The following is a 22,965-nucleotide window of genomic DNA, read 5'->3' as shown; positions in this document are numbered from 1 at the left end:
GTAGGGCCATCCGTCCACTTTTAGCAGAGCGGATCGGACCGGGTTGGATGTCAGCGGAGATGTCCCCGCTGACATCTGTCGCTCCATAGGCTAACATGGAGCGCCCATTCAGGTCCGCCGTCAAAACTGACAGGCGGACCTGAACAGTCCGATCGCGTGAAAGGGGCTTTAGACCTTTGATGCTGGAAGGGTTTGATTAGCCCCACCTGTGTATGAGCTGGCTAAGTTTGCTCAGATTCAGGGAATAGAAGTAGGACAACAGCTACTAAAGTAGAGGGATGTTAAACCACTTTAGATTTTCATTTTAAAATGTGTTCCTTCACTGGTGGTGAAGGGTTAGTATCTACAGCCCAGGCTATGCCTATGAAAAAAATTGCCTGTGTTTGGTTATTTCATAAAGGGATACACCATGACTCCTTCTCGGCCTGCACACCAGTAGAGCTCAGTAGTGAAGGTTTGTCTATGCTGGGATCTTTTGTGGCACAGCAGGAATGCACTCAGATTTGTGACATCTCTGCTCATAAGGGGTGTATTGCTGTACATCAAAAATGCATCAAACTGAGGATTGTTTGTCTTTTATATCCTAAATTTACTGCTTTTATTTGGCTACAGATCAGAGATACAACAGTGAAGGTGCTCTGTACTTTCTGGTTTTGTGCTGCATGGCAGAAATGCACATCAAGTCTAGTGACATCTCTGCTCATGATTGTTATATTGCAAATCAGACATGCACAAGAAAGGCAGCAGTGAAGATTGATGGTCCTGGCTTGTTGGGCAAAACAGCAGAAATGCACATTGAACCTGGGCCAGGGGTAGTACATATACTGCCTTTGGTGATTGGTGCGGCACAGCAAAGTGGCGTGCTGATTCAGACAGTGCTATTAACGGCAATGTCTGTTGATTTTTAGGCATGCGATTTGACATGAGTCGCATGCCCAATTGCTTCACTATGGACCTAGGCTTAGGGTTGCGCTAACTCTGTTCAGAATTGTTATACTGCTGCAGATCAGACATGTACAAGGTCTGTCTGGACACAGCGTGAACGTTGCTTGTAATTTTGGCGCTCAGCAGGGAAATGCATTGAGTGCTGGTTCACACTGCTGTGCTGTGAATCTGTTCCTTTTTTTTTTTTTTTTTTTTTTTTCCCTCTCCGCAAATTTCAGGAGTTGGACATAGCTGCGATTGATGTTCTAGCCAATAGAATCATAATGTAAAAAAGGTGTTAACTTCCTGTGTACTTCCTGGTTTTTGTGGAGAGTAGTGTGGTGGAATTCGCACATCTGAACCAACAATGCGATTCCAGAACGATTTACATTGATGTCTATGGAGACTAAATTTGCAACGCTGTAAACTCGCACAAGACTTTTTTTTTTTTCGCATTCATAGAGGAATCGCAACGCATGTATGTGAACAACCATCATTAAACAATGACTTTATGGATGACATGCGAATTTAGAATGTTTTTGACGCATCATATTCGTTATGAACTCACATCAGTGTGAACCGGCACTGAGGGTGGTGCATCTTTGCTCAATATTGTTATATTGCTGCACATTAGACATAATCAAAGATTGAAGATTGTTTGTCCTGTATTGTCCTATATTTACTGCCTCATCTGCATATCATGCCATATTTTGTATGTGGGGGGGGGGGGGGGATTTTTTTTTTTTTTTTGTTTCTCATTATTCTACCTTGCTGCTTCTTGGGGATACACAGCCAGGGGTTGTTGGCTGAATGCCTCTAGGGAGACCGGCATTGGCAATCCCCCATGACCAACCAACCCCCCCCCGTTTTGTTCAACTAAAATTTGCACGTGTTACCTGTGTAATATTTAGGTCTGTGGATCCAAAGAGCTGGGACCTGGAGTTGCACACAAATGGTACCCACTGGAAGACATGGTGCATGACTTCTCATGCATCTTGCAGGTCAGGTAGCATGGGTGTGGGGACTTAAGGTTATCTGTCCCATCTGGTAGAGTTTTTGCTACACAGCAGGAATACACTTCATGGAGTTATTGCCTTATTTTGTAGTACCCCAAAAAGATCACAGCTGTGAATGCTGTGTGGGGTGTTTTTTTTTTTTTTTTTTTTTTCCCTTGACCAGATGTCCCAACTTGTTTTGTGTCTGCCCGACCATCGGTACTCACCATGCCCCTTGCTATTAACTAAATTAATGAGGCCACACATGAACTGGAGTACAAATGACCATTGCAGCCTTGTAACAAACAACTTATCAGCCTGTTGGGCTATTGACGGCACTCAGAATTTCAGCTTGTAACACTGCAGGACCTTTTTACCATACCAGGCCTCCAGCTCGGAGACAACCCACACCTGCAGTGAACAATTACCGTATTCTAACTAACCTTAGTGACTGGAATACACCAGAGGGGCACATACCACCAATGAGCCCCCACACTTCCATCTCAACCGTCTTTTCTTCCACTGTCAAAAAGACCGACCACCGCCCAAAAGGGTGACACCTTACCCTTGAGGGCCCCTCCACACATGCAATGCACAATGCCATCCTGCAACCCCAGGGACCACAAGTCAATACCCACCACCAATAAATAAATGGACCCATAGCCCCCTTAAATACCACCTGGTATCTGACTCCAATACTAAATGGTGAGTGACCATGCCCCCGTTCTGAATAGAATTCAACCTACAAATTTAGCGTGTGTGTGGTTGTTTTTTTTTTTTTTCCACTGGAAATCTAACATAAGCTCCCTATTGAAGCGAAGCCCCCAGATCATTCCCACCAACCTGTAGTACCACACTGTCCATTGGCCTCTTAAGGCTTGCAAAGTAATGCTCATCTCTGGTACTCTTAGCCAGCGGACACCCATCTCCCTCCTGGAAGTGCTAGCTGTCCTACACCATGACTACTCGCCCAGCATGATATTTTCTCTCCAACCCCCCCCCCCCCCCCGCCCTCATTTTCCATGATTAGCTAGCCACCCCAGCGAGGGCGAATGTAGCTATGGAGTCCTGTCTCCCAATCTGCTCAACAACCGCCTTGTCCCACGCAAACCGGGCAGCCTCTGTGGCCACCCCAATATGGAAGGAGTGTGGGCATACTGTCTTACTCCAAACCTGCTGCCCGTAGACCCCTCCACAAATTGACTATAAACAGAAACTTGGACAATGGATACCCATGCCACAGCACCGTGCCCCCACTAGTGGGCAAACCTCAAACTGCCTCACCGGACAACAGTGGAACCTGGCAAGGGAAACTCATGCACCCTTTCCCTCTTGGTACACCTTTGACCTGTGCAGCAATACACTCCACCTGTCTTATTACCAGAGCACGTACTGTACCCAAATACCACCCCTTCCGATACCCTTTTACTGCCTGTTGAACCAAAAAGCTGTTGTAACATCCGTATAAGCAGATGGTGCAGCGCTAAATAAGGACAAAAATAAATAAATAAACATACAAAATAACATGCAATGCGGAGAATGTACAATGTAGGTCATAAAATGAATAATACAAGTATAATATGACTACGTGCCGTGATTGTGTCAGTTTCCACAGAACACAATAAAAGTAGAATCTCTCAAAGTTCAAAACATCACAAAGTCCATGAGTCACCCAGTGAATCCAAACAATCATGTGTAATCAAACAGCATGCCGGAAAAGGTGACAAATCGATGTGCCCACCACCATTATTCAGAGTAGCCTCTCACCTGACGAGGACCCTTTAATTATAGAGGGTCATAATAGGCATTCCCTTATGGGTCATACAGGTATGGAGCACAGCGGTTCAGCGTTCAAAACTTCCGTCATAAGGCTGGATCAGGACACTCTCGGATAGTGCAGTGGCATATGGAACAGAGAATAATGGTAAAGATGGTGCTCTCCGTATAATCAATTTTATTTAAAAAGCTACTCACTCACATATAAAGCACTTAACCAGTGCAGGCTAGAGCGATGATGTGTAAACACAACTCTCTGAGGATGCGCGATGGCCGTGGGTGACGTCACGACTTATCCTCGTTCTGGATGCGTTACGTCCCAGTGGGTGGGGATTTCCGCATGGGGATGGACAGGTAGAGTAGAGTTGCCACCTCATCCCTTTAAACTGAATGATACAGCAGTCAGTGGGAGTTCTGTCACACCGCTCTAATCTCCCTATAGAGACACCACCTTCTACACATGGCTCAGTGAGACAGAACAAGTCAATCCACCCCACCCTGTAACTTGCAGAAAAACGCTAAGTCCGCCAGCTTCTTCTCTATAGTTGACACCGATTCCCTGCTCAATGTTCCTAGAGATGAAATAAAGGACCCTCATCCTTGCCTTGACTGCACCTGATCCACCCACGCTAGCCTCCACACCTACCACCATTCCTGCCATAACTTGGTGTAAGCTGTCCCTGTAACCTCACTCGCTGACATCCTGATCCATCCCATACCAGCTCCATAAAATAAAAATCTCCCACAGCCAACCCATGCCAAGGAACACCCTGTTGCTCAGCTGCTGGTGCCAGCCCTCTGAACCTATGACACTGAGGCCGCTAGCATATTGTCTACCCCAGGGAGGTGCACCACATATAGAAAGATGTTCAATTGTAGGCAGCAAAGCACCCTGTGGCGCAACAGCCTTAAACCAGGCTGGGGCGAACTGACTTGATGACTTGAACCACTCCCATGTTGTCAATTCAACCTAATTTTCAAACAACTTGCCCTAGATTTCCATGGCCAGCACAACTAGAAGGAGCACCATGTGACCTAGAAAACCCGTGTCTAACAAGGAATGCGTACCGCACTCAAATGCCCTGGTACAAAGCCCCATAACCTGATGACCCTGCAGCATCCATTTTAAAAAGCTCCATCTCGAAGTAGCTCACAATCCGGACATACAAACCAATCTCCCATCATACTCTACCAAAATGTGTGCCACACTCTCAAGTGCTCTTGATGTTTCCTATTTGGATGGAGAAAGTGTAGAGGACTTTAACTCCTGCTGTAGCAGCTGCTAACCGGCTGCAAATAACCCAGCCCATGGGATAATGCAACATGCAAAACTGCCCAACGATGAATGTAGCTTTAAGCTGTAACGCGCTCATTCCCAACGTCCCATGGGTCTGTGCCTTGAGGATCACCAATGTATCCTCTGGCAACCGACACTCCCTAGTGTCAAACGATCACTATACCTGAAACCTTCCCTCTGACTCGCAGGACATTCCTTGCCTTTTTTCTTAAAAAAACCTTGGTACCTGGGAAGAGAACCTCCAAGCCCTGGAGCACTCGTGAATAAAAACTAGAAGCTCACAAACCTGCAATTGCCCTTGTCACACTGCCACATAAAAACCCCACTGCTTAGTGGCTGGCTGTCCAGGGGACAAAAAAAATCACTCTGTTTAGTAAAAGCTTGTTCATCTTCAGGCCATAATACTCCTCTGAACAGAAGTGTAAGAACTTTATCGCCTGACAGGTATACCCGACCGAATAGGTTATGGCTTGGTACATGGCCTTCATTTCACCCTCCTAGCAGAACTAGATGTAGCAATATGAGTATTCTAATCTGTTATGGACTTGATCTCCTGAAGTAAGCATTCAGGTGTAAGGAAAGCCATAGATTGGGCGTGCCTTCAAAACCCAAGGATCAAGCTTCTGTTAAGCTATTTCCCTTTTAGTCTTTGTTGACGTGAAGATAAAAATGAACAAAAAAGGTTGCCTGTCAGGAACCCCCTTTTTTTTTTTTTTTTTTTTTTTTTTTGCAGATTTATTCCCCTGAACAGGGTAGTGTTAAGACAGGCCCTCTTATTGATCAATGTAGTGTGCTTGTCTTACAAGATGGGTCTCTGCCTAATCTTTTTAGTGGTTCTAAGAAGCACATACAGGCACAATAGGCCATGGTGGAGTGGAGGTAAAGCTCACTGCAGAACTGAGGTTTGCCAAGAGGGTCTTGAAGGCAGTGGTCCCACCCTAAGGTAGGCCTGAGGTACTTGCTTATCCTCTCAGGTGTGCTGTCCTGGAAGATGACTAGAGAAAAGTACTAGTTACTTACCGGTAACTACCTTTCTAGGAAATCTTCCAGGGTGGCAGGCCTACTTCCTGCCCATGAAAACAAATGCATACCTCGGTATGGGATTTTAAGGGCAATGCAGTAAACAAAGAATTTTATTAAAATATAAAATAGTTTATTGATATACAAAAAATACAGAGGACATATTCCATAATAGTGCGGTTAGAAAACCATCAGAAAATGGCGTCAAGTGACCAAGGAGTCAAGGCTCCTGCAGCGCGATGCATCTTGCTACAAGATACGAACACCGCCTGTGATGATGCGATGGCGTCAAGTAGCGATATTCCAACGCGTTTCAACTTTATAGCAAAAAGTCTTCCTCAGGGAAAGATTGCATCACGTTCTAAAGTTTTGAGAATAAGTGTTACTTGCAGTGTATATATTGCTTGTGTTTAATTGCTTGGATTGAGCGACTTACATTCTCTGTGTGGATACAGAAAAATGCATTCCCAGTGCTACAGGGGGTTTTTGACATCATTGCCCATACATTCTAGTATCTTCTACAGGACGGCATGGTATATTTTGCAAAGAAACCAATAGGCAGCCAGTGAGGTTGCTATGGAAAACAAAGCAAAAGATTTTTTTTTTTTTTTTTTTTTTTTTTTTTAAAATAGTGATTTGAAAGAAATTCAGAGTTTTTCAGAGAATTATTCTCAAACTGGTTAAATAATAAGCTTAGCAAGGTTACCTTCAGATGGTGTAGTTGGATATGGGTCTTAAGAGTTCACAGGCGCCTGTAGTGATGAGCCCAAGCTGTAGAGTACCTCTCGGTACAAAGCCAAGTTGAGAATCCTGCCATGAGCTGTCTCTGGCATCCTAATAAAGGGATATGGGTGTGGCTTAGAGTCAGCTTCGTGTCGCCGTGGCAACTCTTGGCTTACAATCTGTATTGGTAGTAGGGGCGCGGTATCCCGCCCCTCACGTTTTGGAGTATGTAAATGACTCGAGGCATCTACCTCTCCATAGCAACGCCCCACATGTCAGATGCAGAGTGCTGCCACACCCCCCCCCCCCCCCATTCCATGTTCCACCTCTCTCCTCCCCCTGTCAAAGATAAAGTATGGATATGATTGGCCGGTACATGGGAAGTACACGCCATGCTCCTTACGCAACACTGCTCGTTCCTCCTATCGATCAGCTGCATGTGTGACATCCGAGTCATGTGATTCGGACGCTGCAAGAACACTGTCTTAGCCTCAAAGTGAGGATAGTCCTGCGCATGAGCAGGGCTGATCTAAATGGAAAGGAGGACAAATGGCTGTTTTAAACAGAGCATTTTGGATAAACAAGTAAAACAGAGGTAGAATATAAATCTAAGGAGAAAACGGTGGAAATGCCTGTGTTGATAAGGGGGATTATACTGATGGAATGAAATGCAATTAAATAAAATAGGATTAGGAATTTTATAGTTTTCATATGCCTGTACCCTTTAGGGAGCTCTCTCTCCCTATGCCTCCAATCTGGGGGCCAGGGAGAGAGAGTCCTATTAGGACTAATAACCACCTACACAGTGAAGCCCTCCACGGTCCCAAGTCGCTATTGGGACTTAATAGGGGTTAGGGCCACGACATAAGTACGTGGGCCCCCCTGTGTCAGGTAGGGATAAAAGAACGGATGGGACAACCATTGTCTGGACCTACAATTGTTGTCCAGATCTACAACCCCAGCTCTGGGGAACAGAGAAGGAGGTTATTCTCTCCAATGCGGTCACACAAGCAATCCTTATACAACAATAATCAAGCTAAATAAAATTACATATGAATTACAATACAAAAAGAATAATAAAAGTAATACAAAAAAACTCTTAAAAAAAAAAAGATTTTTGGACTGAATATATGTCCAATACCTTGGTGGTTTGGGTCAGGGGGTCTCTTAATGTGAATTACCATGGGAGGTATTAAACTGTTAAGGTAAGGTTAGGAATACGGCTCCCAAGGTGAATATTTGGGCTATATGGGTAGCTCAAAGTGTCGTGCCTTTGATGGAATTTGGCGTGTAAAGATAGAATAGCAGGATAGTGAATGTTCCTATTTTAGTCTGTTTTCCCTGAGCTAAAGCCCTCCAGAAAGGGTCTAAAGCTTTCAGTTTCATTCAAACTGGCCCTAAGGTATCTTATCCAGCGCATTTCCCGCTGGAGCAGAACCTTGTTCCAGTCACCCCCCCAGATTGGTAGATGAATTCTGTCTAATGCCCCGTACACACGGTCGGATTTTCCGACGGAAAATGTGTGATAGGACCTTGTTGTCAGAAATTCCAACCATGTGTAGGCTCCATCACACATTTTCCATCGGATTTTCCGACACACAAAGTTTGAGAGCAGGATATAAAATTTTCCGACAACAAAATCCGTTGTCGGAAATTCCGATCGCGTGTACACAAATCCGACGGACAAAGTGCCACGCATGCTCAGAATAAATACAGAGATGAAAGCTATTGGCCACTGCCCCGTTTATAGTCCCGACATACGTGTTTTACGTCACCGCGTTTTAGAACGATTGGATTTTCCGACAACTTTGTGTGACCATGTGTATGCAAGACAAGTTTGAGCCAACATCCGTCGGGAAAAAATCCTAGGATTTTGTTGTCGGAATGTCCGAACAAAGTCCGACCGTGTGTACGGGGCATTAGACTGAAATTCACAAGGGGTAATCTATAGTTATGCTGTCTAGCGACAGGTCTACCCAGAGGTAGATATAAGTTGCCAATCCGCATGCTTTGCATGTGTTTGTCAACTCGTTTTCCAAATTCCTGTCTAGTCTTCCCTACGTAGAAGGCACCACACTGGCACTGCATGAGATACACCACGCCCTCCATCTTGCAATTTGCAAAATGACGCAGGTAGAAGCTCTCCCCATTGAGCAAAGCCAGTGTGGTCCTCCTGCCGATGACTTTGCATTGAGCACGTGATCCACATGGGTAGGTCCCCCATGTTTTGCAGGGATCTTTTCTTGCTTTTCCTTTGTATTCGCTTTGGGTTAGTGAATTTCCTATAGAGCCAGATTTCCTGTATGTGATTTGTGGTTCAGAGCTGATGAGCCCTTTTAGGGTGGAATCACCAGTGAGGATAGGCCAGTATTTGGAGATTATTTTCTTAATCCTATGGTGTTCGTTAGAGAATCTCATGATAATTCTTGTGGAAGTATCCTCTTTCGTGGATTTTTTTTTTTTTTTGGATAAAATTAAATCTCTTCTGTTAGTTCGTTTGACCCGATTGAAGGCCTTTTTGAGAGAAGATTTTGTGTAACTCCTATCCATAAGTCTGATGGTAAGTTGATCAGCCTCTTTCTGGAAGTCTTCATCGGTACTGCAGTTTCTTCTGAGGCAAAGGGCAAAGAAATTGACTATATGGGATTGGTTGTGTTTTTTTTTTTTTTTTTTTTTTTTTTTGGTTCTGGTTGAAAACTATCTGCATGCAACAGTGTTGCCTGCGGTCTCTTCTGTAGAGTCTACTAGAGAGTCCTCCGTCAGTTCTTGAAGATAGTGACATCTAAGTTTACTTCGTGGACGTCCTTTGTCATTGTGAAAGAGATTGACGCTATTGTTCATAAGTTTTAAGCAATCATGAAGTACTTCTTGGGGGGGCCGACCCATATGATAAAGAGAGCGTCAATGTATCTCTGCCACATACAAATGTGGCAAGTGTATAAAGATGCTGATTCCCCCTGTAGAAAGTAATTCTCTCACTCCCCCAGGTACAGGTTGGTATATGAGGGTGCGCAGCAAGTCCCCATAGCCACCCCCTGCACCTGGAGGTAGTGGGAGCCTTTGAACAAGAAGGTGTTGTGTCTCAAGATGTATTCTAACATGAGCAGAATTGAATTTCCAGTCCGTGGTGGCCCTCTGTTTCAAGACTCGTTCAATTGCTGCAATGCCCAGATCATGTGGGATGCTATTATAGAGGGATTCTACATCTATTGTGAGGAGTATAGCCAAGTTGGAGATGGTTAAATTGTCCAAGATTTGTAGTAGATGTATTGTATCTCTGGTATAAGATGGAAGGTCCCTGACGTGGGGTCTCAGATATTGGTCTATGACTTGACCAATACCCTCTGTGATGGAACCGTTTCCAGAGATGATTGGTCTTCCTGGGGGGTCAATCGGCTTCTTGTGCACCTTCGGTAGTGCATAGAATGTGGGCTGGCGTGGGTGCCGAATACGTATGAAGTCCCACATCTCTGTCTATTACCCCCTCATTCAGGGATTCATCCACTAAGGAAAAAAATTCTTGGTTAAATTTATCCACCGTGGCTGGGGAAATATTTAATTCCTTCAGTATAATCCCCCTTAACACAGGCATTTCCACCGTTTTTCTCCTTCGATTTATATTCTACCTCTGTTTTACTTGTTTATCCAAAAGGCTCTCTGTTTAAACAGAGCTATTTGTCCTCCTTTCCATTTAGATCAGCCCTGCTCATGCGCAGGACTAGCCTTACTTTGAGGCTAAGTGTTCTTGCAGCGTCTGAATCACATGACTGATGTCACACATACAGCTGATCGATAGGAGGAACGAGCCATGTTGCGTAAGCAGCATGGCGCATACTTCCTATGTCCCGGCCAATCATATCCATACTTTATCTGACAGGGGGAGGAGAGAGGTGGAACCTGGAATGGGGGGGGGGGATGTGGCGGTGCTCTGCATCTGACATGTGGGGCATTGCTATGGAGAGGTAGATGCCTCGAGTCATTTACATACTCCAAACGTGAGGGGCGGGATACCGCTCTCACGATACCGCGCCCCTACTACCAATACAGATTGTAAGCTAAGTGTTGCCACGGCGATGCAAAGCTAATAAACTCTAAGCCACGCCCATATTCCTTTTTGTTAGGCTGCCAGGGACGGCTCATGGCAGCATTCTCAACTTGTCTTTGTACCGAGAGGTACTCTACAGCTTGGGCTCATCACTAGACGCCTGTGAACTCTCTTAAGACCCATATCCAACTACACCATCTGAAGGTAACCTTGCTAAGCTTATTTAACCATTAAGTTTCTGAGAATAATTTTCTCTGAAAAACTCAGAATTTCTTTCAATCAATCAATCACTAGTTTAAAAAATACTTTTTGCTTTGTTTTCCATAGCAACCTCACTGGCTGCCTATTATTGGTTTCTTTACAAAATATGTAGTTGGATGCCGTCCTGTAGAGGATACTAGAATGTATGGGCAATGATGACAAAAACCCCCCCTGTAGCACTGGGAATGCATTTTCTGCATCTACACAGAACGCAAGTCACTCAATCCAATTAAACACAAGCAATATATTCACTGTAAGTAACACTGTTATTCTCAAAACTTTAGAACGTGATGCAATCTTTCCCTGAGGAAGACTTTTTGCTATAAAGTTGAAACTCATTGGAATATCGCTACTTGACGCCATCGCATCATCACAGGTGGTGTTCATATTTTGTAGAAAGTTGCATTACTATGCAGGAGCCTTGACGCCATTTTCTGATGGTTTTCTAATCACACTATTATGGAATATGTGTGGTGTTTTTTTTTTTTTTTTTTTTTATGTTTAATTTTTGTGTATCAAGCTATTTTTTTTATATTTTAACATAATTCTTTGTCTACTGCATTGCCCTTAAAATCCCATACTGAGGTATACATTTGTTTTCGGTCTTCAAAAGGGATGATGGCAATGACACATCCAACCCTCTGAGTCACCCCTTTTTTTTTTTTTTTTTTTTTTTTCCATGTACTTCCTGCCCATTGGAGGGAAAATTGTAGAACACTAGAAGGTGAGTGCCTATGAGGAATAATTTCCCTTGTGAACCGTGTTCAGGAGTTACTTCTCTACAAACTGAGGATCAAGGGGAAGGGTGGGGACTTAAAACAGCTGTCAGTTGGTCGTTTCCTGTAGGGAGGAGCCTCATTTCAGTTGTGCCATCCTGGAAGATTTCCTAGAAAGGTAGTTACAGTAAGTGTAACTGGTACTTTTTGCATTCTAGGAGTGTCTGGAGCCCAATGTAACTACTTTGCACCCTCTATGCCTCACAACCCACCATATACAGAAAAATGTCAGCTTTCTCTGTCCCTGGAGGTTCTCATTAGACCAAAGGAGGCCTGGGACCTTGCTACATAATGAAAGCAAGAATTTAAAAGTGCCTTAGATGGGAGTTCATCTCAGTTTGGGGAGATTTTTACTTTTGTTGTATAAAGACTGGCAGAAAAGGGAAATCTCCCTAGCTGGATCTTTACAGCAAAAAAGAACCTGATGGTGTTTTTTGCTATCCATGCACTGTAACAAATCAAGACAACTCTTAGAGGCTGTTTTTGAGCACTGCAACCTTAACGCTTCAGCCCTGGAAGATTTTACACTTCCTGGACCAGAGCACTCTTTTTACAATTTGGCACTGTGTTGCCTTAACTGACAATTGCATGGTTGGTTGTTCGATGCTGTACCCAACAAATAGGGATTTCTTTTGGTGTTTGCTCACCTCTGCGTTTTTTGTTTGCGCTATAAACAAAGCATGTGTATTGCAGAATTGTACAATGATCAGTACTATAAATATGCACTGATTACTGTATAAATGTCACTGGCGGGGAAGGGGGTTAACTGTTCCCTCAGTGTGTTCTAACTGGGGATGGGAGTGACTAGGATATCTCTATCATCTCTCGAACAAACAATGTTTGCTCTTCCCTGACAGCACAGGGATTTGTGTTGGTCCTCATGCATGTGTAACCAGTGGCAATAGTGCCAGCCATGCACATCAGGTCCCCTGCAGCTCACCACCTCTGGTGGCCAAACAGCGGAAAAACATACCCGTACGGGGTTTCGCCCAGGGGAGCCATTCTGTCACAGTATGTGTTAGCTGGTCAGGAACTGGTTAAAGTATAACTGGAAATCTGTTAGTTTTGGGGCTAAGGATTAAAACATTTTAGAGATCCTAAAATTGGTCTCCAGGAAAAACCCGGCATCCCCTTGTGCAGATCAACAATCTTGGAAGGAAGCTTGCCACTAGCACAATAAAAGCCTTTAAGTATTCAGAAAACAAGGATTACACAATCTTAGTGGGGTGTGCACCTTAACAGCCTTTTGTTAAGACAACTATTGTCCTGGCCAGAGATACAGTACAGTCAGTATGCATGGAAAGTCTACACTCACTATTACTGACAGATAGGGTTGCCACTTTTTTTTTTTTTTTTTTTTTTTTTTTTCTTTAGGCTGAACACATTAGCAGCACATGGCAACTTTTTTTTTTTTTTTTCCCCCCCAGTAGTACATTAAATTTATTACCTCTGTACAATGCAAGGCAATATTTATGTAGTATACATGTAGTGCTGGTAGATTTTTATCTACTGTTGATAGGTAAATTTAGTGGGTCGCTTATTATAGGAAGTTAGATTTGCCTCTGTTCAGCTTGGCTGACGTTGCATACAGTTCCACACTGTGCCGGTGGGTGACGTTGTCACCATCGGCAGGTGTTGGAAAAGCAACTTGTTAAAGCGTATGTGTGCTCCTCTGTCCTGGAGATAACTCGGTGGAGGTGGTCCTCCGAGTTGCATTCTGGGGAGAGGGTATTTATGGGACAGAAGCCATGTTTTACCGTTCATTTTTTCAGCCACCTGCTTGCCCTCCTGGCTGACAGGTATGCACTAGGAATACCACCTCGTGGTCCTCCGTTCCGGAGGCCTGCGTTGTGTGGGTGGGCCCAGAAGCCTGTCTGGGGCCTACCACAGCAGCGGAGGAATGGTCCTGAGCTGTCTATCCTGAGTGAAGAAGCTGGACAACCGAGAAGATCCAGGAGAGGACCTGTCGTGGAAGGATCATGCAGAGTGCTGGTCTGGAGAGGGGCATGGTGACTCAGTTGGAGGATGCATTCCAAAAGTAATTTTACAGTATAGTACTGCCGGGTTGGCTTAAAGGTTCAAGTACTGTATCTGACATTCATCACAAACCAATACATCCTATGGCAGAGGATCGTACGGGTTTTATTCCAGATAAGTCTGTGGCAGAGACTTTTGTTCGTGCTGGCTGCTAGGCGAGTGAGAGATGTCTATCCAGGCAGGCAAAGAATAAATCCTACAAAAGGGACTATTCAATTACAAAGAATGTTCTGAAGAAATACAACAAAGGTATTTGAACTTCCCTGCAGCTTTCCTACTACCTGCCGGTGAAACAGAGGTGTCGAGAGTGAAGGTAACAAGCCCACTAAACCAGCAGCTCCATCGAGAGTTATTGCTACATACATGTAACGAGCCCCTTGCTCGCTTGGTTCCACTCTCCCGACACTTCTCTGCAGCTATAGAATCATATTGCAGATCGCAACATCTGATCGGTCATCCAATGCTCCGGGATTAGAACTACAGCTATGTGCCCGTTCTAACCCAGTTGTGATAGCTCAGAAAAAACACCAGGCAGGCTGTATGTAAGTTCAACCAGGAATCTCTTTTTATACACTAAAAGGTGGAGGTGCATGCCTCCGGCTCATATTACTCTGAACATACACCTGTGACCAGAAACCTAATTAACTAATCCCTTTTAGACAGCCTAGATGACTCAGGCATGACCTTTTAGGCCAGACTGGCTGTCTTGTAGTTCAGAAAACACAATCAACATAGACTCTTCACACAATAGCAGAGTTAATTAACACAAACAACCATGGGGATATAATGACTCTTAGATCCCATACTAGAGACTTATTTACAATACACATTCTAGCAGGCAACAGACAGACAGAGGTGCTGAATTTACATCAGCATGTCCTAACAGTATCTGTCCCAGCATTGTGAATCAGCCACTATTTCTAATATGGCAAATCCAGGGTCCCCAGAGTCTGTGTGTCCTGGGGGACCAGGACCCAAATCCACAGTAGTACCACCTCAAGGGTCCCCAGGCATACAGCTCACAAAAGGCACCGTTCCCCCAAATGCCAGGGCCCACGATTGATCGGCAAGAGGTCCCCTCCAAAAGCCTCTCTCCTGGCTAGGTCTGTCACAATACACTACATATATTTTGATTAAATAACATTTCTAATCGTATGGCGTTAATCACAAGAGTCTCCCTTTACATCAGAGTCAACAAAGTTGACGCTCTTGGCTTACAATTGCAGTGAGCAACCCTACTGGGTAGCCAGTCTGGGCCAGGGGTGGACTGATAACTCATGGGGCCTCCGGGCAATTGCAAATCATGGGTCTCCCAGGTTTAAAGATGGCTGTCTCATGGGAGCCTACATTAATGAGGCACCGAGCTCTGCAACGTGCAGAGTAGCAGAAGGAGTGCGGAGGGGATGGTGGGGTAGTATGTATAGGAGGGGGGGATGGTGGGGGTAGTATGTATAGGAGGGGATGATGCCAGCTTGATGTATAAAGTGGTCTGGGGGGGTGATGCATCTGGTGGAGTTGGGGACTGAGAAATGGAGGTGTATATGTATTTTCATATACATATATGTAATGAATTTTTTACTGTATAAGAAGTGTGCACATAGCATAAGTATGGTAAAGAATATACACTTTTATAACAGCCCATGGTCCGATGTTGAATGAAAGGAGTAATAAAGCATAATATTGCTAGCAACACATGCCTGATACCGATAAGTGCACCCACATGGTAAATGTGCATTTACTGAGTAAGGGAAAAATTGATGTGATTAGGAAACAGATGGTACAAATATAATTCAATGTAAGATGTAGCTGGGGCATCAAAAACAAAGCTTAACGCGTTTTGTGGGTGTTTCCCCACTCATCTGGAGCTGATGCAACCAAAATTCCTATGAAATGAACCATATTGTCCATATAAGGGTAAAAAAAATATATAGATAAATGAACATTTGATATGTATAGCTTTAACCAAACGCACTCACTGACTCGGGCAGCAAGCACGGTGGTGGGCCAGGGACATAGCCTCTTCAAGGGGTGCCGAGGAGGCATAATTTATTATAGATGCAACATCGTGCAGGGAGAAAAGGAACAAAATGGGGCAATGTGTCCACAAGCAAGAATGTGTTGTAGTGGGAACATTTAAAATTGCATTATGAAATATTTATTGATTGTAATAAATAAGACAATATATTCATTTCATATACAGTAAAAAATAAATTGCATATATGTATAAGTGTGCACATAGCATAAGCATGGTAAAGAATATGCATGTATAACAGCACATGGTCCGATGTTGAATGAAAGGAGTAATAAAGCATAATATTGCATATATAAAAACAAAAGCTATTGTACTCGCCCACTAATATTTACAACAGTACAACAATGAGAACTGCCAGCTCCTAGCACTCTGTATGTACAGATGTGAAGGTAATGTATGACCATTCATATATCCCTGTTTTATTCAAGCTCTGTACAATCAGAAGTTACACTCCACACACACACAGGGTTAATGAATGGTCATAATGACTGCACATTATCTGGACTGAGGATGGGGAATGTTTGTATAGACAGGTGTGAGGGCTTGGAAGATATGTTCAGACTGATCCTCCTGTCACCTAAACCCTTCACAGCAACTCCTATAAAACAAATCCTGTCAGCTTTCCACCCTAGGAGACAAACTCTCAGCTCACCTCTTCCCTGCAAGTAGTGTGGGCAGTGCCAGCCTGACATGATCTACTCCTCCTGACATAATCTCCTCCCCAGCTCCGCCTCCTGGGTTCTCGAAGCACACTGCACTAGTGATCAGGGGAGAGAGTTAAGTCACTGGTAGGAGACCCTGCAGAAGCTGGGGGGACAGGAATGAGCTTTAGATTCTAACAAACCCACCAGCACGGTGTATTTATGAAGCAGTGACAATGATGCTGTCTCCCAGTGACAAAATATGCTAATGGAGCTCCCTGTGCCTGAATGGTCTGTCCGGGTTTCAGAGTCTGAAATCCAGGCAGATGCTTCAGAACCCGGGGGGGGGGGGTTATAATTTTTTTTTTTTTTAAGCACATTTTTTGCTCCAAACAAAAGGGTATAGTTTGTTTCAATCTCAAGTTTCCATGTCGTATAAAACAATCATAAATATCATAACATCCCAATTAAACAAACAGTTTTTACAGCGTGTTCTTCATACTTAAAGTACATAAAATATTTTCTCTTAACAAGCTGTAAAGGCCTACATTCATCTCCATACCTACTCTTCCTAAAACCCTTAGGATCTAGTTCCCCTTGCCTGCCCCCCAATACCTATCTTAGCATATGCGCCCACATCCGTACAAAACGCAAAAAAAAAAAAAAAAAACACAATCCTCGTTCCTTCTGTTTTTATAGAAATTCTAATAATTCTCGCGATGACCGAAACTCATACCATCTTTGCCAGATCTCGGGTAATTGTATTTGTTATATACCCTTCCTCTCTTATCTGTTCCTCCCATATATTGAATTTCGTTCATTTCACATATGCAATCTGCTATAGTTGGGCTCCTTATAATTTTTTTTTTTTTTTTTTTTTTTTTTTTTTTTTCCAGTTTCTTGCTTTTATTGTTCTAGCTGTGGATGTCATATGGTGGATGATATTTTTTTTTTAATTGTCTTTATTGATTTTGGTATTGGAGACAATGAGATTTCCATACTCGAGGTCACCTCTACTCCTGATACCTTTTATAATAAAGCTCGATATCTTGTTCCAAAATCCTCTCGCCAGACGACATCCTTACCATATATGTTCCATTGTTCATTTTTCTACTTTACATCTCCAGCATAAATCTGTATTTCCTTTGTTAATTAAATTTAAGGTAACTGGACTCCTATACCATCTCATTGCAATATTATAGTTTCTCTCCTGATATTTATTTGCAATGGTTGTTCTGTGTATAATTTCGAAAATCTTTTCCCATTCTTCTTCTGATAAGGGTCTGCCCATTTCTGCTTCCCACTTCCTTATGCTTGTTATCTCTTTAAGGGGGATATTCGGAATTCATCATATATCTTTGATAGCTTCTTAATTGGGGCCTGTTCTCCCAGCAATAATTTTTCAAACTTAGTCAGTGGTCTATTTATCCTCCCTTTTTTTTTTTTTTTTTTTTTTTTTTTTTTTTTTTTTTGGGCTCTAAACGTCTGTAGTTGGTGCTGCAACCATTTTATTTTCATTTCCACTCCCATTTCCCTCAGCATGGGTATTTTCCCGCTCTCAAGGACTTGTACCAATCTTGTATCTTCGATCTGTTCCACTTTAAAAAATTTTACCCCTCATTGTTGGAGGGAATTCGGGATTGAAGAACACAGTGGAGTCATAGGTCCCATCATTGTAGAGAGGCTTCCCCCCTTTCACTATACATCCCATACCTTTAACGTAGCACTTACAAAGAGTGTCAGTTCATTTCTTTTAGGTCTTAAGTGGGGTTCTACCCATGGAAGGACTTTTCATTGGGGTCCTATTTCCTCCTCCATACTAACCATTGCTGCTTTTCTTTATTATGGTACCAGTCTACTATACTGGTCAGTGATGCTGCCTGCAGATATTTTGCGCAATCTAGTAACGCAAGCCTTCTGTTTCTTTTTTTTTTTTTTCCTGATTAGATTTTCTCGTTTTATCCAGGGAGTCTTGTGCCCATATGAATTCGACTATAGCTTTTCTTAACTCATCATTTTTTTGGGGGGCTCCAATGGTATCGTTTGTAAAAGTATACAAAAGCTTTGGTAATATGTCCATTACTATATTGACTCTTCCCGTCCCATGAGTATATTAATCATATTTCTGTAGTAATTTAATAGCGTTTTGGATTGTTTTCTCGTAGTTCATCCCCTGTAGTTTCGAATCTTTTGTTATAAAGTTTCCCAGATATTATATTGCATTTTGCTTCCATTTAAATGGAAAATCCTTTTGCATCAGTGAATACATTTTTTCGTTTACTGATATATTCAATATCTCTGATTTTATCATAATTTACTTTGAAATAACTTAGTTCCCCGAATCTTCTAAATTCCTTCATTTAAATTTGGGGATAGTTATGATGGGGTTAGTTATGTATATTAGCAGATCGTCTGCATATGCCGCTATCTTGTATTCTTTCCCCTCACCTTTTAGCCCCTTAATATCTTTATTGTTCCTGATTGTACTTATAATGGAACATCTAATTACACCAAACCGTAAGGAGAAAGGGGACATCCCTGCCGGGTACCGTTTTGATATTTTTTATATCCTTTGATAACATGCCATTTACTCTCACTTTTGCTTTCGAGTTGGAGTACAAAGCAGCAATCCTATTACACATTTTCGGGCCCATACCAAGTTGTATTAGTGTTTCTTCTAAGAAGCACCACCCCTATCTTATTGAATGCTTTTTCCGGCGTCTACCCGCCAGCATGCATGTTTCGATAGCTGTTCTTTGGGCAAATTCCACCAGTGTACAAGTCTTTATGATGTTATCCTTAGTTTCTCTCCCTTTCGTAAATCCAGCTTGGTCTAATTTTATATAATTAGGTAGGATTGGTGTTATTCTATTCGCAATGATTTTGGAATATAGCCGTATATCTATGTTGGTTAAAGAAATTGGCCGATAGTTTTTACATAGCATGTGAACCTTGTCTGGCTTTGGAATTAAGGTAATGTGAGCTTCTGTGCTTTGCAGTACAAAGCCTTGTATATCAGATATGGAATTGTATGGGGTTTTTTTTCAATATAGGAGCAATTATATCCTGAAAATTCTTATAAAATCTAGTAGTATACCCGCCAGGTCCTGGATTTTTTTCCTGGAACTAATTGTTTAATCGCTTGCTGAATCTCTTCTAAGGAGATATCATTTTCCAATATCTCAAGTATTTCTTTAGGGAGTCTAGGCAGGGCCTGTTTCTTCAATATACTCTTAATTTTCTCTGTTCAAATCCTCCCCCTTTTTCCCCCCGTGATGTTTTAATATTGTACAAATTAGAGTAGTATGTATGAAATTCTTCTCTTTTGGATCCTATGTATATTCCCCGTCTGTTTTTAATATTTTAATTTATAGTTCAGGTCTGTTGCTCCTTTAATGTGTTAGCCAGTATTTTCCCATACTGATACCATTGTGTTCTTCGATCCCTAATCCTGAGGGATTCCTCATCAAGCCTCATCAAGCAAGGTTTGTAATTCCATTCTTTTTCTCTTTCAATTTTATTTTATCTGATGACTTAAGGTTCTGCTTATGATTTTTATCCAGTTCCTCTATTTCTTTTTGCAGCTGGGATTTCTTTTGATCCTCTTTTTTTTTTTTTTTTTTTTATCTTTAGCCGTGCTTGATGAGTGTCCCCCTTAATACGCATTTTAATGTTTCCCATTGCATGGGAATTGATGTTTCATCCTTCTCGTGAATCTCTACAAATTCCCTTATTTTGCGTATATCCTCTATACACTCTTTATCTTTTAATAAGTTATCATTTAATCTCCAATACCCTTTTTGTTTTTGCTCGTTCTATTACCTTAATTTCCAAATATAACGGGGCATGATCTGACCATAAAAACCCCCCTATATCCGATGATGGCGTCATTATCATTCCTGAGTGGTTAATGAAAAAATAATCTATCCTGTGGTAGGAGTCATGTATGCTAGAATAATATGAATCATTTTTTCCGTTTTGATGTTGTGCTCTCCAGATATCCACCAGATGGTGTTTCTCTAATATCCCCTTAAATTCCTCTATTTGGCTCTTATTTCTATAAGCATGGGTATTAGTTGTATCTATTTTTATATCCATAACAGTTAAAGTCCCCACCTATAATCACTGTACCTTCCGCTTTTTCCATAGTGCTGTTTAGGGCCCTTATTCCCGTCCTTATCTGATCGTAATTTGGTAAATACAGATTGGTAATTGTGAAAATTTTCCCATATATCGCTACTTTTATAACCAAAGATCTGCCGTCATTACCCGTATATTTTTGTATTTGACGAGGTACATTCCTATGGAAGGCGATAGATACTCCTATTGATTTAGAATGGGAAATGTCGTGTATCCAGTTATTATAATTTCGATTATTAAGTTTCAGAATGTGATTTAAGCAAAAATGTGTCTCTTGGAGCAGTATAATATCCACTTTTTGTTGAGAAAATTTAGAATTTGATTTCTTTTATTAGAGTTAAGGCCTCTTGCATTGAAGAAACAAAATTTAATCTCACCCATTCAATAGGGAGAGGAAAAAAAAAAACTCGCTCACACTCCCCACGCACTCAATCTACCCTACTTCTACTTGACTTAGAGCCCTTGCACACTGGGGCGGTTTGCAGGCGCAATTGCGCTAATAATAGCGCCTGCAAACCGCCCCGAAAGTGCCGCTGCTTTCATTCCAGTGTGAAAGCCCCGAGGGCTTGCACACTGGAGCGATGCGCTGGCAGGACGGTAAAAAAAGTCCTGCCAGCAGCATCTTCGGAGCGGTGAAGGAGCGGTGTGTATACCGCTCCTGCCCATTGAAATCAATGGGACGGCGCAGCTATACCGCCGGCAAAGCGCCTCTGCAGAGGCGCTTTTGCGGTGGTATTTAACCCTTTCTCGGCCGCTAGCGGGGGGTAAAACCGCCCCGTTAGCGGCCGCATACTGACGGTAAAACGCCACTAATAATAGCGGCGTTTTACCGCCGACGCCGCCCCCCGCCCCAGTGTGCAAGGGCTCTTAAATAAGTGAAGTCTTTCTTACTGTCTATAGTAAGTTCCCTACTATGAGGGGTTTTGAGTCTGCTGACCAAGAATTGTCGCCCGATCGTCATCCTCATGCCATATTTTAGTTGCTGGTTTACCCCTTTTCCCTTTTTCTTCCCTCTCTCTCCCTCCTCTCCCACCCTCCCTCCACGCTTCAATCTATCTTCCCCCTTCTAGTACATTTCCGTTTCACTACTTATCTACTGCTATTAACTCTATATATTAGGGTCGGGAAGTTTCCTTAACTATATAGATGGAAAAGTGTGGGGTAAGGGGGGGGAGGAGCTCTATTTACTCCTATTATCCTATTATTAAATACATCCAATTCACTATCCCCGTGCATAAATCATATATATGTCTCTTCTGTGCTTGCTTATACATTACTATTATATCACATCACACCCTTCCTTCAAGAGGGGGGGATCCTTAAATTCCATCCCCTGTGCATGAACCAGTAAATTATTTCACCTTATACATTGTTAATCCCTTTTCCTCAAAAAAAAAAAAAAAAAAAAAAAATTGGCTAACCCCTCCTATAAAATTTTTAAATACATTTCACAATCCCAGTGCATAACACTAACATCTCATCTGTGCTTGTTATTTCATTGTACATTATTATTAAATCCGAATATTCCATGTCACTTCCTTCACCCTTAAAAAGGTGGAGAGAGAAAATCAAAACCATTTTTACCATTTCCACCCCCCCCCCCCCCCCCTCTATCCCAGACAGACCCCGACCCTTTTTATACTTTTTTGAATGTCTGTATATACACAATGGGCCAGTCCGGTAATGTTAGTTCTGGAATTTTAAGAATGTCCAAAAACTCCGGCAAGTCTTCCAAATCTCTGAATAATATAATTTGTCCCTCCTTTTGAACTTGTAGTTGGAATGGAAATTTCCATCTATATTGAAGATTGTGCTTTATTAATTGCTCCACAAGGGGCCTTAACACTCTTCTACGATCCAGCGTAAATTTCGATAGATCTTGGAAGAATAATAAAGGTTCTCCGTCATATTGAATATTTTTGTTTTGACGGGCTGCAAGCATGATTTTATCTTTTATATGGGCAAAATGCATTTTGCAGAGAATATCCCGAGGCTTTTTTAGATCCGGCTTCCTTATCCCTGTTACTCTGTGTGCCCGATCGATGATTAGATCTTTTATGTCAATATCTTGGGCAATTTCCTGAAAGACTTTTTGTAGTGTTGTTGTAAGTTCTTTTGAGCTCACCTCCTCCTTCTTTTAATCCTCTAATTCTTATGTTAGATCTTCTATTTCTATTTTCTTGTTCGTCCTAAATTGATCCATATCCGCCCTAGTTGGGAGCGAACGAATGTACGCTCTTATGTCCCATTTCTCTTTATCCTCCTCTTTTTGTTTGTTTGTTGACCCTGTTATGTCAA

General features: G+C 42.4%; 1 protein-coding gene across 1 annotated transcript in view; it reads left to right on the top strand.

Moving 5' to 3' along the window:
• LOC141113380 (protein-glutamine gamma-glutamyltransferase E-like) overlaps positions 1-22,965 on the top strand; it is a 99,786-nt gene that overhangs the window by 40,154 nt on the left and 36,667 nt on the right. Inside the window, exons 4-5 of the mRNA XM_073606442.1 lie at positions 613-812; positions 1,836-1,925. Of these exons, the coding sequence (XP_073462543.1) occupies positions 613-812; positions 1,836-1,925 (290 nt within the window). The remainder of the gene's footprint in view (positions 1-612; positions 813-1,835; positions 1,926-22,965) is intronic.

This window comes from Aquarana catesbeiana, linkage group LG12 (genome assembly GCF_042186555.1).
Source record: "Aquarana catesbeiana isolate 2022-GZ linkage group LG12, ASM4218655v1, whole genome shotgun sequence".
NCBI lineage: Eukaryota > Metazoa > Chordata > Amphibia > Anura > Ranidae > Aquarana > Aquarana catesbeiana.
The sequence above is the reverse complement of the archived record's forward strand: the minus strand, read 5'-3'. Positions and strand labels throughout refer to the sequence as shown.